General features: G+C 25.4%; 1 protein-coding gene across 1 annotated transcript; it reads right to left on the reverse strand.

Annotated features, from left to right (window-relative positions):
• Positions 1-1,275: 1,275 nt before the first annotated feature.
• On the reverse strand, positions 1,276-14,023 carry LOC114937689 (aminopeptidase N-like). Its single transcript, XM_085488092.1, has 12 exons — positions 13,892-14,023; positions 13,091-13,645; positions 12,356-12,539; positions 10,604-10,739; positions 7,063-7,144; positions 5,721-6,040; positions 3,473-3,753; positions 2,553-2,743; positions 2,125-2,418; positions 1,982-2,051; positions 1,772-1,840; positions 1,276-1,616 (listed from the first exon to the last, which is right to left on the reverse strand). Exons 1-12 carry the CDS (start codon positions 13,987-13,989, stop codon positions 1,515-1,517), a joined length of 2,382 nt encoding a protein of 793 aa, XP_085344218.1. The 5' UTR covers positions 13,990-14,023; the 3' UTR covers positions 1,276-1,514.
• Positions 14,024-15,683: the final 1,660 nt, after the last annotated feature.

The raw sequence follows: 15,683 nt of genomic DNA on the forward strand, positions 1-15,683 counted from the left end.
TATTTATTTCATTCATTTTCGAAATGAATTTAATTTGACTCGACAGGAATTACAAGAATTGAGAGATATTTGTATATTTATTGTAAAGATATACATAAAAGCTTGGAACAATGGTCCTTTAGCCTGCAAAGCACCGTTCCAGGATTTGATGTTTCTAAAAGACCTTTTACAATAAAATAAATAAAAAATTTCCCAAGCAACAAGAAAATTTTGTGGTCATTTATGGTATCTTACCGAGAAAACAGTGGCTTTAGCATTTTTTGATGATACAGTGCCTGTCAAGCAAAAAGTAAAGATGGCCAAAGCATTTAAAGAAAAAGAATCAAATAATAACGACTCCAAATGATTAAATGTTTGTTTTGAGGAAATGACCGAATTTACACACAAAGAACTACATAATTTTGTGTCAAGGAGCACATCTAATTTTTTTAGACGATTTAAAATATTGTTCGATTTTATTGCTCGTGATCCTGCGATCTGGAATTCTCTTCATAATTATCAACATGGCCTTACAATAATCAAAAACCTTACAGTTGTCAATAAATACTGCAGAAAGAGGTGTGAAGCTTATGGAAGAATATAACAATCTTATAATCCAAGGTGAAAAGCAAAAGCAATACCTATTGCAAACCGTAAAAGACTATCAGAGCCATTTTCCATCTTGTTTAAAGCATTCATTATCAAAACAATATTAAACCTTTATTATAATTTAGTGTAATAAAAACTTGTTTTTAGTAGGCAATTGTAGACCTCACTTTAGTTGTACTTACTTTTAAATAATAATCCTAAATATCCTATATACTCCCTAAGTTTGTTATAAATTTAAAACAAAATTAATAAAAATGTTATTGTAAAAATTTAGGAATTAATAAATTATTTAACTTTTCACCCTCCTTGAGGCACGTGTTAGGGTTAAATAAATTTTCCAAAAATTTTATCAGTTACTTACTAATCCAAAAAAAAAAACAGGGGGTAAGACTTATAAAAATATAAAATTAATTTTTTTATAGTATATGCTAAGGACCGCCCTAATATATATATATATATATATATATATATATATATATGTGTGTGTGTGTGTGTATTTGTGTGTGCGTGAACACATCATTTTATTAATTAACGTAAAAAAAATTAAAACCAATCAATATATATTTCAAAATATATAGATTATACATTTAGGTGCATTTATTATTTAACAAGCATATTTATATATTCATACATTTATATTATTATATTATATCTAACAGTAAAATATATTGTAATATTATATGGCTACTTTCTTGTGACAACACAGATAATAATATATCATTGAACTACTTCATACAAGTTCGTAAAAACAATGAAAAACTTTTGATACATACAGTCACGAAGTTTAGTAAATACAAAGGCATCAAATAGTAATACATCTAAATAAACAATAATAGTTAAATCAGTAAAATAAAAAATACATACAATATAAAAAAATTATTCATATGAAGTATATCCATGCGTGCAAAGCTGCAATTTTTTTAATTTCACACGAAGAAAAACCTATGATACTGTCTCTGTCTTTCAATTTGACTTTTGCGAATTGATATCTTGCTTTCAGCTTTGTCAGACTTCAGCATTATGGAATCCTAATAGATATAAACATAAATTTGCACAATAAAATCAATATACTGTTTATATAATAAACAAAACTAATATAAAATTAATACGCAGAAGTTAATAAGCAAGATAGAACAATATTTATTTTTCTTTCGATTTTCATAATAATATTTATTAAATTTACCATTTCTCTTATTTCATCAAATAATATCTTTGCATAGGCTTTCAACCATTTAACGTGTTCGTTTATTTCCTAAAATGTATTATTTTTTAACATTATTAATAAACAACATAAATATAACATTATCAAAATTATTTAAACATTAAATAATAATTATTTACATTGCATTATTATTACATTTTGTATACATATATAAACATGTAAAATTTTTACCTTAGTTAGAAGATTTACGGAATATACGTTATTAATAATAATAATTAATGCTGCAGTTATATCAACATGTCTAAAACAAAAAGCAAATGTATATAAAACAATAAATTTTTGTACAAAATATTTATAAAAATATGTCACATTACTTTGGTTTTATGTTCACAAAATTATCTAATATGTCCTTCAGAATAGTTGGATTCTTCGAATGCTTCGTAATAATATATAAGAAACTATTAAGAAAATATTGACTTTCTGTTTTGCTAATAGATTGATATCTTAAATACTTGACAATTATATTAGTATCTTCATTGCAAGCCAAGTATTCTACCAATTTAGTGTCAAATTTTCTAAATCCTATGGCATACATTGATTGCCAAGTCTTGTTCGTGGCTATCATCAAACCTTTACAATATGTCCATTCCTTCCACCATGGCAAAACCCTATAACATAAAAAAATTAAATTTTCTTATTAAAAACTAGCATATAAATATCTTGATCAAATTATTTAAATATTATAGGCAATACCTACGGAGAATTTGATTAAGAAAAGCTAATAATATATAACAATAGTTACTTGTGTTTTTCAAAATCTTGGAGATGTTGTTCTAATTTATTGTTGGCTTCTTTCTTACAAGTGATGTCATCAAGAAGACATGCCCATCTTGCAGCTTCTTGTCGTAAACATATTCTAAGTTTGTTTGTATCATCAATTTCTTCATATTTGATTTTTTTAAGCACCTCTTGTAATGCGTACTTTACTATTAACTAAAAATCGTAAAAAATATATATTTATTTGTTTATATTATAAATGTATTTAAAAATTATTTAATTTTTTTATTATTTTTCAATAAATTTTAAATATTTTCTTTTTCTATAAAACGAACATACAAACAAATTCACTTATAGACGCTAACGTTTATTTATTCATGTACATATGTATACGTGCAAATATACATTTATAATATACATGTACGTAAAAATAAGGTTTAATTTGTGCGAAATGTATATAATATTTAATAGATATTAAAGTTTTATAACTACATATTTATCTATCGTATTTTTTTTAAATAATGTATAAAAATATATCTTTTTGAGAAACATATAATTAAATTTCTCCAACTATATATGTTTTATTTTTTTAAATTACTAACATGTACTATTTTTTAAAGTTACCAACATGTAATATTTATATATAGCTAATATAATTGTATTTATTGACAAAGATTTTATGCACCTAGCTATACATATATCCAATAACAAAGTTATATACTAATAATATCGGCAGTAGTGAAAATCATAGACTTTTCGGATAGTTCTTCAGGTGAGTAATTATTCAAACTGAATTTGTTTGCACATTTGTTTGCGACGTAATAGTACGTAAAATTTTATCGCTGCTGGATATATTTTTCTAAGTATTTAAATTATTTGTGATCAATGGGTGTATATGTAAATATTTAAATTGTAATATTTTCATCAAAATTTATTAATATCTACCGTAAAATATTCAGTTTTTTCTTCCAACACTGGAAAAGCACTACATATATATTCCAGAGCTTTAAACAAAGGATACCATGCTATATAATCTTCTTCTTGATACAAATACGATATGATGTTCCAGAATATATAGGAATGGAGATGGCCTGCTATCATTAAATTGAATGCATCATCGATAATTTGGGCACGATTAAGAACATGAATTTTTTTGTAATTAAAGGAGTGTAGATAATTTATAATTCTTTGCCAATTTTCTTCATCATAGTTAACGCGATAATATCCTGTCGAATAGTAAATAAATTTTATCAATTCTTATTGTTTTGAATAATTTTATCATTAATATACTTATTTTCAAACTTATTTCAATTTTTATTTCATACTTTCTTTATATAAATTATAAATCAAAAACGTATGAAAAATTTAATATCGTCTATAAATAAAATGCAAATGCATATAAAAGATTAATTATAAAAATGTCATCCTAATACTTGAAATAGTAGTAAAAATTAAACTGTGCAAGATATTGTTGTATATCATATAATAAAATTGATTCTAGTTGTGCTTAAATAATAGTTATTTAATGCTAACCGATATAATTTTTATGAAATGTAACGTTGCGAAAATTGTATGTTACCTGTACTTATTATTATTAATTTATAAATATAATTATCTTTTTAATAATTTCCACGATTATTAGAATAAAATATTTCTAAAAATGTAACATTAATATTGATGGTGTTATTTAGAAAACGCGTATATCCTACACGTATAAACTACATATATATTAAATATAATACATATAATGATTTGTTATAAGTATATAATAATATTATAGATAAAAAATATTAGTAATATGTATAATGCAGGTTACGTTTGTTGTTAGAAGATGATAGAAGATGAAAGATGGGATTGAGATGATAGAGAGAAAGAAGAAAGTCATAAATTACGTATATAAGGAGGAGCTGAGAGAACTGAATTTTATGGTGAAGAGACTGGTGAATGTAGTAGAGAGTTGTGGTATGGAGGATGGAAAAGAAAAAAACGGAAAGAAAGAAAAATGAGGAAGTACGTTAGAAAGAAAGGAAGGTGGAAAGGAAGGAACTGTTATTGGAGCAAAGATAAAAAGAAAGGAGAAAAAGAAGGTGAAGAGAGTAAAGTAATATGTAGTGGTAGTGAAGAGGAATGATCAAAAAAGGAGAGGAGAAAAAAGGGTTAAGAAGTGCGGAGAAGGCGAGGACAGTGTGAGGAAAATGTAGTGGAGAGAAGGAAAAGGAGTGAAGAGAAAATTAGAAAAAAAGGAGAAAAGAAGAAGTAGTGAAAAAGAAGAAGAAAGAAGAGAAGAAAAAGGACGTATTACGAGGTGGTACCGAAAGTGATAAAGGAAGAATTAGTAGTATAATGTAGTGAAGAAGTAAAAGAAGAGAGAAGGTATAAATATGGTCGAGAAGTGTGGATGTAAGAATGAAAATGAAGAAAGAATAGGTGATTAAGTAGGATTATAGAGTTGATGGTGGAGACGTCGGGATGGTGAGAAAGGAGAATAAAGGAGGTTTGACGACCAGAAAAATAAGTATTACGAGAGGAACGAGAGAGGATGTAGTGGTGGGAGAAGAAATACGGTTGTGGAAAAGAGAGTAGAAAGGAGAAGGGCTAGGAGAGGGACGGAAAAAGGAGGTAGTGGCAGAAGAAGAGATACGGATGCTGGAGAAGAGAGTGGAGAAGAAAAGAGAGAGAGACAAAAGGAGGCAGACGAAAAGGAGAAGTAGAAGAAGAGAAAGAAGGAGGTGGAAGAAAAAGAGAAGAGAAGGAAAAAATATTGAAGAAGGGGAGGGATATTTATTGTAAAAATGTAGGTAGTGGTGGACAAAAAAAAATTTTTTGAGAAAAGGTGGATAATGAAGAAATGTGGGATTGAGATAAATGTGGGCTTGATGACGGTGAAGAGGTAGGTTAGATGGTGGCTGGAGAAAAAAATAGGAAATGAGGATAGAAAGGGGAGGATCTAGAAGATAAAGAGTTAGAGATAGAAGAGAGAGAGGGTGGAGTGGAATCAGGAACGGAACGATTAGGAAGGATAAAGCAGAAGAAAGTAAAAAGTACGTTTTGTTTTTTGTTAAGGAATGAAAGGAAAAAGAAGACGGAGGTTAAGATAAAAAAAGGAGAAAGCAGTGAATAAAAAATGACAATTATGGGTGTGTAAAATAAGGACGAGAAATAAGACATAATAAGTCCCTTGGTCGATATTTACCAATTTGTTGTATATTGAATATTATCCAACCATTTTTATTAAATGGTAATGATAATTTCAAATCTTTTGGCTTGCATACCATATGATGAGTAAAATTGTTAAAATTTAAAGACGTTTGCGTAGTAAAAGTTACAGAAAGGCAATCAATTATTAATTTGTCGATATTTTGAATCGATACATTTGCTTCGTTTCTAATATAATTTTGTGTTATTTCTATGATAGGACAATACGTTTCTATATGCCAATAATTGATTATTTTTACAGCTGTATATGATTCGTCTGCACCAGCAACAATTTCATCCCAAAAATTAATCCCAATACTTTGATGATATAATTGGTCAAATTCACACAGTATGTAAAATATATAAAAAAATTACCATTACGTTAATATTATTTGTATGATGCTAATTAAAAAATTTCAATAAATATTAAAAATCAGAACATAAAATTGCACTTCTATTTATATACTTATATATTTTATATTTATATTATGATAATAAAGAATATAACATAATTTTAAATAAAAGAGTGATGGCAAATTTTGTCCATTTTTGGGACCTCAGATTTCAAACTTTTTTTTATGCCAAATAATACTATTAGATAATATATTAATCACAGTAAAATTTCAAGACGAGCATAGGTACGGTTTTGGAGACGCAAGAGGGATAGTGATGATTTTCAGTCAGTTTTATGAGAAATTATCACCTTCACTTCTACATATTTAAGAAACCATGCCTATGCTCATCTTGAAATTTTTGTGGGATTAATGTCTCATCATATAGTACTATTTGGCATAAAAAAAGTTTGAAATTTGAGATCCCAAATTTCGACCATTGAAAATGGGCAAGAAAACAGTTCTTTTTGCTATCACTCTTTATTAACTTTATTATAAATTTTTTAGGCATTATTAGCATTAATAGAGATTATATTTGAGTAAATTATTGAGAGAGTTATAAAATGATTAAAAAAAAAAAAAATAAAACAAATGAGAATTGAAGACAAAACGAAAAGAAAAGAAAAATAACATAAAGAAAATCGTTTTACGAGAGACGAAAATATAATAGAGAAGAAATGGAAAAAAGATGTAAAGTGTTAGATATTTAAAAACCCGATAAATAAGATTAAAAAATAAATGTAGCACAAAATGCAATTAAAAGAAAAAAAATTATTTGAATTATAGACCATATGAAAAAAGAAAAGAAAAAATAAAAAGAGTAAAAACAATTTAGAAATTATTTAACACAAAAAATAAGAGACATTTTATAAAACCTCTATTATTAAACATTATTTATATTACATAATTATATTTTTCTGATATTATATTTTATATTGAATTACTCACGTGTTATATACATATGAGCGAATGCCTTTCCAAAATGTTTCTTCGGTGAGAGCGTGTTGCAACATGCGCAATATAAAGGGTGCTATGATTTAAATCAAAATTATAAATTAGATATATTATAAATATAAATATATATTTACTATAATGATTACTTGTAAACATAGTGATTTTTTAAAGAAAAATGATATATTTGTATACCGGATAATAATGGCGCAAGGGTGAAATGTTTCTTTATTGTCGCACTGTTATGATTCTATTTAATAAGTAAACTCATTAATACTTACAATGATAGCAAAACTTTAAAGGACCATCCAATTAATTCCCTCTACCTACATATGTGTAGGTATTATCAGACACTTTGTGTGTGTGTGTGTGTGTGTGTGTGTGTGTGTGCGTGCGTGAGTGTGCGCGCGTGTGTATTACATTATCCATATAGCTTATTGGTAATGAATATTGCAAGAAATTGATTTAAAATAATAAGTAAAACAATCAAAAACAATCCAATAATAAAAATAGAAAAAGACCTTAACAAAAATTTAAAATAATGGTTAAAAAATGAATGGATCACAAAAAAAGACTATTATTGTTTAAGTTCCAGTGATTCAGTGCTTCCTAAAGCATATGGCTTGCCCAAAATTCACAAGGAAAATGTTCCATTCAGAGTAATAGTATCGTCGGTCAATACAGCACTACATCATTTAGCTGCATATTTACACAACATTTTAGTGACAAGTTTACTCAAAGGGAAAAGTCATGTTAACAATAGTTTTGAATTGTGCAACGCTTTGTCTGATCTTAAATTAAATAACAATGAAACAATCGTATCTTTGGATGTGATATCGTTGTTCACAAATGTTCCTGTGGACCTTGCAATAGACAGCATAAATAATAGATGGCATTACATTGAAAACCACACATCAATAGACAAAAATGAGTTTGTTAATGTAATTAAATTCATTTTGACTTCAACGTACTTCACATTCAACGAAACGATCTATAAACAAATACATGGAACTCTTATGGGATCGCCTTTATCTCCAATTATTGCGGATATTGTTATGCAAGATATAGAAACTAGGATTCTTGAAACTATAAAGGTTAATATAAGGTTTTACTATCGCTACGTCGATGATATCTTGCTTTGCTTGCCGGAAGATCAAGTCACATATCTAGTAGAAAAATTTAATGATTGTCACGATAGATTAAAATTCACAATAGAAAGAGAGGATAACCGTAGCATAAGTTTTTTAGATATCTCACTCAAAATTATAAATAACATAATATACATAGATTGGTTTCAGAAAAAAACATTTTCGGGTAGAACACTCTCATATCATTCAAATCATCCTATATGCCACAAAAAAAGTGTAATATATAATTTAGTAGACCGGTCAATATTATTATCACATCCCCGTTTTCATAGTAAAAATTTAACATTAATCATAGAGATTTTATTGAGCAATAGTTATCCTCTTGATCTCATTTTCTCAGAAATCAATAATAGACTGAAGTTCCTTATTGTTAATAGATTAAACAAAGAAATGACTCAAGATATAAATAACAAAATCATAAATAATGACAATAATAAAAAATTCATAGCGATAACTTATATTGAAAGAATCTCGGAACTAGTAGCATCAGAATTAAAGAAATCAAATATAACAGTAGGATACAGATGTCTAAAGAAATTAAACAGAGTCATAAAAACGCAAAAAGACAGAGATAAGCTCCAAAATAATTCGGGGGTCATATATAAGATTTCATGTAATAATTGTGATGCTACATATGTAGGACAGACGAAAAGACAATTAGGTACAAGAGTAAATGAACATAAAAATAATATTAGATTGGATTCAGCAAGGCACTCGGTGGTTTCTGATCATATTGTAAAATTTACACACAATTTCAATTGGAACGACACAAAAATCCTAGATTATGAAAAGAATTATTATAAAAAGTTGATATCAGAAATGATATATATTAAAGAAGAAAACAACAGTATCAACCTAAAAAAGGACACCGAGCGTCTTGACGGTTCTTATTATGATATTCTAAAAAAATTGTCTACGTGATCTTAAAAATTGGGTATATATACAGCGCGCCGACATTGTAAGATACAGATATCGATTTGTTTTTTAAAAAAGTACACATTGTGATTATGTTAAGTAAAAAGAAATAATTTTTTAAAAAAAAGTGTTATGTTTGTTGACAAAAAAGTAAGTTAATACTATTTATTAAAAATCTAAATGTAATATTTGAGCGGATATATTAATTTGTTCACAGTGTCGTTACATAATATAATCAGCATCTGACGCTCTAACTCATGCGAACTAACATGAATTTGTACTGCGTTCGTCATATAATCTTATAATTGTTGTATTTATTTATGATGTCGAAATGACTAAATTAATTTTTTAACATATTATTAGGATATTGAGAAAGACTGTCGTACAGTCGAAACGTTTATCTCAACTTTTGTATAGTATGACGTAAATTAATAAATAAATTTTTCAATTAATAGCATATAAGCTCGTTAAGTTGGCCTTTTATTATATCACATATTTTAATTGTATACGAGCCGAAGTTTAATTTATAAAATATATATATTTAAAATAATAAGATTATTTATAATAATTAATAATTAATTAATAAAAGTTAAATTAGATTTATTTAAAAAAAACAGTGATGTATATGCGCGCACACACATACACACACACATGCACACCTACACTTACATACACACACGCGCACGCACATGCGCACGCACACACACGCAAAAGCGCACACTCGCGTAGGTGCTTGCGCGCGCGCGCACACACACACACACACAAATTAATTTATTTTAAATATATATACAGAGATTTAATGAACAATTTATTTTAGGGAAAAACGTTTTAGATAAAAGTTGTATAATTTCTAAATACAAACAGGTGATCTCTATTGACATTTGTTAAAGGCTGCTTTAAAGGTTATTTGAAGAATATTTACGTGTTTTTAATGGATTTACTTTAATTATTTTATAAATCGATTTCTCGCAATATTTATTACCAAATTATTAAGTTAAGGATAAAATAATTATAAAAAGAATATTATATTGGATATTTTATATCTTTAACACATTACTTTACATAAACGCAAATATCTCATGAAATATTAATTTTTCGTTAATCATGTTTCAATAATTTTGTATATAAAATAATAAAAAAAATCAATATTTTTGCAAAGAATACCACATAGTTTTCAAGGAAAACTGTGTAGCGGCTAGTTGCAAAATACATACATACATATATATATATTGTTTATATTCATAAATACATTAAATATTAATGACAGAATATGCATAAATACGCGCGCACGTATATACGTGTGCGTGAGCGTGTGCATGTACGTTTCGCGATCTTGCGCGCGCGCTTGTGTGTGTGTGTACATTTATAAAAATATTTTATCAAAATTCAGATACATAATTAATTATCTTCTAACTTTACACATATTGTAAAGTATTAATAATTAAAAATTTAGGCGGATTATTTTATTATATTACCTCTGATAGTTTGGCGAATTTTCAATAAACTGTCATCTTTTAAAGTAGAAGGCCACATATGATCACCATCCAAATTAAGAAAGTAATGTTGATTTTGAACGACAAATAAATTTATTATTCTGTCATCAGGATAAATCTAGAAAAAAATAATTAATATATTGATATAACCTTTTTGAAAATACTTACATTAAAAACAAAAACCAATATTATTAACGTTATTTCAGTGTTAAAACAAAACATTTTTTCATTTTGAAAAACACATTAAAATAAATATCTAATAATGAAATCTAACATAAATTCCAAAAAATAATAATAGCAGTCACTATTATTTAAATATAAGTTGCAGAAATTAATCGACCAAACTAGCGAGTAAATAATTTATTCTTCACGACGTTTCAACCATGTGATTGTGGTCTTCATCAAGTAAAACACTAAAATATTTTATTACAAAAATGTTATTAACGTACATAAAAAAAATTCACAAATAATCATATCAATAAAACTGGAAACCATAGTTACAAATAAAATAAATTAAAGTTAACACATTATTATACAAATTTAGTGAGTAACATTTCTTGAAATTATATAAGTCAATCAATAGTATAAAACGAAAATATTAAACGTCATAATTCGTCGAAAAATCGTCAGATTCTAATATGTTTTTAAAAAAGAATATTTACACGATCTTAATTATTTTGTTATAAATCTTGTTAAGATTCTCCGTATCCTTTTGTGAGTTTATGTTGTTGTTAAGTTTTTTAATATAGAAAATTTCGGCTAACTCTTTTTCTTAAGTGTTTTTTTATATGTAGAATATTAAATTTTTTCCAATCAAAATCATGTTCAAATTCAGATCGGTGTTTGCTTATAACTGAATGTGAACTATGACGCAATTTAATATTATTACAATGCTTCTTTACCCATGTACTAAAATGTTTTTTTGTTTGTTCTATATACGATGCAGAGCAATTCTTACAGTCAATCTTGTACACGACATTTGTTGCATTATCATTAGATAAAACATCTTTGCCCACCTTTATAATATTATCTAGTTTTTTCGGCAAACAATAAACAACATTAAATTTGTATAATAATGTGTTAACTTTAATTTATTTCATTTGTAACTATGGTTTCCAGTTTTATTGATATAATCATTTGTGAATTCTTTTATGTACGTTAATAACTATTTTTGTAATAAAATATTTTATTGTTTCATTTGATAAAGACCACAATCACATAGTCGAAACGTCGTGAAGCTGAATAAATTATTTATTAATTCGCTAGTTTAGTCAAAATCTAAAATTTTGTATTAATATAATTAGCAAATATTACACACTTTATAATTATTGCCTCATGACATTATATTGCAGACTTATCTTTATCAAATTTATTTAAATAAATATCATGTGTACTAGTTTATATTATTTATTTATTTTATTATTATGATTAATTTATTTTATTTTAGATTTTATAAAAATTAAAAAATATCCAAGGAAAGGTATTAAAAATAAAAATTTTTAATAAATAAAATTATAAGTATATGTATGTAGATGTGTGAAAAAAGTATTTTAAAAAAAACATTTGATTATTTTATATAATACATAATGTTATTTTTTTTAGACAATTCACAGAATGCGTAAGGATTTTGTAAAAAGAGTTTGATATTAGAAGATCTTGCAATATGAATACATAAGTACTGTATCGTTTGCGAGAAGGTGGGAGCGAGATAGCGTTGAAAATATTTAGAATAACCTTATCAACAGCATACATTGCAAGCAATGTAATAAGACCGTCTTTAAACCAAAAATCCGTCACTAACGGATTATTCAGCTTATCATAAAACCATTCTTGTGTCACTTTACATCCTATTAATTGAGCTACTTCGATTTTGTGAGAAATAGGATGTAAATTTTTATCGTCAATAATATCGGTTTCCCTGAAAGTTATATTTAAATGTTAAAAGTGAGAACTTTTATATAAAATAAAACTTAATTTTTATTACGATATTTTAATTTCATTGCCAGATGTACGATTTACAAACTCATGGATACGATTTAGCAAATTAGTATTGTAAATTGTACTAAACAATATTTTTTAATTTTTTAATTTACCATATGAAACTACGATAAATTTAATGTGTATATTGTTGACTGTTAATATGTTATTGTTAATATGACTGTTAATATGTATAATTGTTGACAAAAAACAATAGATTAAAATAAATAAAAAATGTCATTTCTGTTATAGCTTTACTGCAGTTTTAACAACAAACTTAGGGAGTACGATTTAGCATACATACTTTACCCTTTATGCATTTATTAAAACGGTATACTTTAACTTTGTAATTATATTTGTTTTTGCTAATCCTTATTCTTTTGCGTATTTACAGAAACAAGAGGTATACATGTTTTTATTTTATAATTTATAATTTTGCATACTAATATAATTTTATTTTTATTGTAATTATAAGCACTTGTGTGTACTCACTTATAAAAAACAAGTCCAAAAACTATTGTGCCATTGTCACGAAAATTTGAAATTGCAACATGATCCACCTTCGAAATATTGTTCGAATGTTTCCAATTATTATTCAAAAACAACGTGATATCTTTAATTACATTTTTTGCATATTCCATGTGAAATCGAGATTCGTTTCTGCACCATATTGTAATGTTTCGAATTTTGATATCATGACAGGATATGTTCATTATATTTTCAGCTCCAATTTTTACAGTTTCTATGTATATTCCATATCCGCATCGCATTTCAATATTGCGAGTTTTTATATCAATAGGGATTAGGTAATTAGACACAATCATTGTTGCAAGATAAGGCGACGTTGCAGGTGTGGTTCTGAAGTGTGTCCATAACATATTGTACAAATGTTTTTCGGTATTTCGCAATGGCATATTTGACAAAACCGTACATCGCACACACCCTATAGATATGTTAAAGATTGCTTTCAACAATAAATTCTGTTGATACCGACACGAAGACATTCGTCGGGTGCCAATTATATGAAAATGAGAAGCAGCTACCAAACTATACATTTCAGAGGATATAAATAAATGAAACATTTAACAAGTATAAAAATATTTGGAATTAAAAAACATATAAATGTAATATGTAATAATATGCACTAAAAATAAAGATTGATTGTCTCTATATTTAACTTCCATGGTATCTAATAGTTTTTGAAACATTTAATACATAGATAATAAATATTAATTACAACGTTTTATGTAATTGCACATTGTAACTTTATAATAAACATTATTATTTACTTACACAATTTTTTCTTTCACGTTGAAAATTCTAAAGACTTCATCAGCAATACCATGATATTTTATATTTAAGGTGTAATTTCCTGGTGATAACTCATCCATAAAAAAAATATCAATTGTGTCTTCTTCAGTATTATATGTCAGTATACTGATTCTTTCATGTTCAATTTTTTAAAAGTGTTTTTAATTAAATTATTTTGATATCATTGAATCTGAATGTTAATATAATGTTTCGATTGTTGAATATAAGATATGTTATTATATTGCATTTTAAGTTATGTATATTCTCATATGACATAGCTTTAATATGTACAGTGATTTATTAATAGTTGATTGTAATAAAATCATTAAGTAAGGTCGACGTTCAAAGAATTGCTACTAATATGTTTAAAATATATCATGTGAAAATAGTTTTTATTATAATTGAAAATACTTGACAAAACTAATGAAATTATATAGCATTTATGTTTTGTTTAATCATTTGTGTATACACTAAGAATTCTACAATTATAAATATATTGAGAACTACCTTTTTTAGAGAATTATAAATTAGAAAGCATTTGCAATCACGTATTAGCAAAATTTTATTAAAAATATAAATTATATATTTATATATGATAATTATAATAATGATTTTTATATTAAAAATATAATGTTGTATGTTTGTCGACATTTAATAATTCAGCAATATAAATAATTAAATTGACAATTTTGTAATTTTTTTAAATATTATAAAAAATTTAATTTAATATAAAATTATTAGATTAAAATTTAGTATAAGCTTACATAACCAAGAGTATTTTATTAATTAACCTGTGTTTCAAATAAAAGAAAAAACAATGGATCTTCAAGACTACAGCGGTACATAAAGTAAATTTATTCATATTTTACTTTATAGAGTCTGATGATTAATACTCATTACTATTAAATTGTTGTATTAATGAACTCTAAGTGAATCATTGCATAATAACCAAGCAAAAATATTTTATAATTGAACAAAGTATACGAGTTTTTTAGACGATTTTGATTATAGCTAAAATTCAAGTTAGATAAGCTTTGTGAGATATAACTATTAACGACTTAAAATTAAAGATTCATTCGCAAACTTTATTTAAATAAAATAATATGACATAAAACAATAATGATAATTATATAAATTTATTATTATTTACATCATCGATTATACACAATGTAAATATATACTATAGATTTAATAGATAAATAAATTAGAATTTAATCTTAAATATTATAGGTCAAAAATGTGTTTCACTTTAATTTTTTAATATTAAATTATAATTGTATATATATTTATATTTTTATATAATATAACATTATGTATTGTGTTTTTAGTTAACATATATTTATTGGCAATTTACAGAAATAATTGACAATTTTTATATTTATTAAATAATTTTTATTATAATTTATTTTACATTAACAAATTATTATTTATTATTTATAATATCATATTATTATATGATGTATACATATATTATTATATATAATAAAAGAAGTAATTTTTATATATTATAGGTATTATTCTATACAAAAAATAAATATTAGATCTTAAGTACAGCATGATACTCAAAAAAGAAAGTTTATAAATTATTTTAAAATAAGAGTACATCGAATAGTTATCTCTTATAAATATTATAAACTACGACAAATATAATAAAAACAGATAAAATATAATTGTAATGTAATACAATGAATGCTGATTTTATTTATTAATGTTCAGAAAATGTAGTATACTTTTTTAAGATATTAGCGAAATAATGTATTTTGCTATCAAGTTT

The sequence above is a fragment of the Nylanderia fulva genome, unplaced genomic scaffold, assembly GCF_048542155.1.
Source record: "Nylanderia fulva isolate GAGA-0341 unplaced genomic scaffold, ASM4854215v1 Scaffold62, whole genome shotgun sequence".
Lineage (NCBI taxonomy): Eukaryota > Metazoa > Arthropoda > Insecta > Hymenoptera > Formicidae > Nylanderia > Nylanderia fulva.

What these genes read in the sequence shown, in the direction of transcription:
- LOC114937689 (XM_085488092.1), bottom strand. Translation starts at nt 13,989, where the DNA reads ATGGATGAGTTATCACCAGGAAATTACACCTTAAATATAAAATATCAT. An exon ending in AACGTGAAAGAAAAAATTGT is followed by an intron (nt 13,646 to 13,891) that starts GTAAGTAAATAA and finishes TGAAATGTATAG; the next exon opens with TTTGGTAGCTGCTTCTCATT. An exon ending in AATTCGCCAAACTATCAGAG is followed by an intron (nt 7,145 to 10,603) that starts GTAATATAATAA and finishes TTTAAATCATAG; the next exon opens with CACCCTTTATATTGCGCATG.